This window comes from Phalaenopsis equestris, unplaced genomic scaffold (assembly GCF_001263595.1).
Source record: "Phalaenopsis equestris unplaced genomic scaffold, ASM126359v1 Scaffold195135, whole genome shotgun sequence".
NCBI lineage: Eukaryota > Viridiplantae > Streptophyta > Magnoliopsida > Asparagales > Orchidaceae > Phalaenopsis > Phalaenopsis equestris.
Genome location: NW_018215084.1, coordinates 1 through 1,244, shown reverse-complemented (window position 1 = coordinate 1,244; position 1,244 = coordinate 1). Strand labels below are relative to the sequence as shown.

General features: G+C 34.7%; 1 protein-coding gene across 1 annotated transcript; it reads right to left on the bottom strand.

Annotated features, from left to right (window-relative positions):
- Positions 1 to 6: 6 nt before the first annotated feature.
- Positions 7 to 688, bottom strand: LOC110034993 (probable beta-1,4-xylosyltransferase IRX9H; the record flags this gene model as incomplete). Its single annotated transcript, XM_020739232.1, has 2 exons — positions 7 to 205; positions 442 to 688. Coding segments are annotated over 2 exons (421 nt in total), but the record flags the coding sequence as incomplete, so codon positions are not given.
- Positions 689 to 1,244: the final 556 nt, after the last annotated feature.

The following is a 1,244-nucleotide window of genomic DNA, read 5'->3' as shown; positions in this document are numbered from 1 at the left end:
AGCTTTGAGAGATTGAGATTTAGCTTATCTTCTACAGTTTTAGGGGAATCAGTGCTTCCAGATTTCTTGGAACCAACCAGCCATTAGGATATAGAAGTTCATTGGCCTCAAAATGTACATTCCAGACCAGAACTTTGGAACAATTTTCTGCCAAGCCTTCCATTTGGCTTTCATCTTCGACTAATTGCTCCACAAATTTGCTTTCCTGCACCACATTGATCCATTTGTAATCCTATTTTTTTCTTGGGGCATTTACATAAACGGCACACGATTTATATGTATTTGCATTTCTCACACCTGAACTTTCATGTGATGTGGAAGATTTGGTTGGTGTAAATGTAAAAAATTGAAATTTAAGTGTTAAATATGTCAAAACAAAAGAGTTGGGACGTATTTATGCAAATGGGCCTATAATTTAATGAAAATATGAGCAAAACTAACCTTGAAACCCTCTCTGATAGAGTCCTGGTATCTGATAAGGTCGATGTTGGGTCGGTGCCATTTTTTTGGATCCCAGAGAATGGTGCTGTTAAAAGCAAATCCAGACATTTCGACGTGGAATCTACGAGATAACTTATTTCGATCAGTCTGCCATCCGATAACTCGACTGCCATTACAAATAGGACCTTCTAGCAAAACCTTTTTCTTGTCCTCAGCAAGCACTGCAACTGGCCAAGTGCCAAAACGCCTACATATTTGACATATAACAAATACTAACTAAGGTCACAAATGTAATTCACACCAACTATTCTTGCAAAATAAAAATAAAAATAAAACAAAGGAGTCAAAATAGGAGAGGAATTCTTTATATTGCAAATTATTCATTTCATAAGAACATTGGGGGTGATATAAGCTACTAAATGGGAGAAAGCTTGAAAATATGAAAATATTGGGGACCATAATGGATAAAAATTTGAAATATAAAATTGTAGTGGTGACGAAAGTTAGTTATAAAAGCTTATTAGACGGCGATTTTGTGAGGCGCATGCAAATTGCAAGTAGAGCCAAAATAGATTGTTCAATCGTATCTTAATTGTAAAAAATGGGGCATTTACATACATATCACACAATTCTTATCTGTTTACATATCTAACATGTAAACTTTCATATTTACATGCACACCACTTAAATTTTTAACATCACATTTAAGGGAGGGAAAATTACTTTCGGATTTAACTTATCTCGCACCTAAACTTTCATTTTTACACTCATAGCACTTTACCTATGGATGAAAAGATGGATTT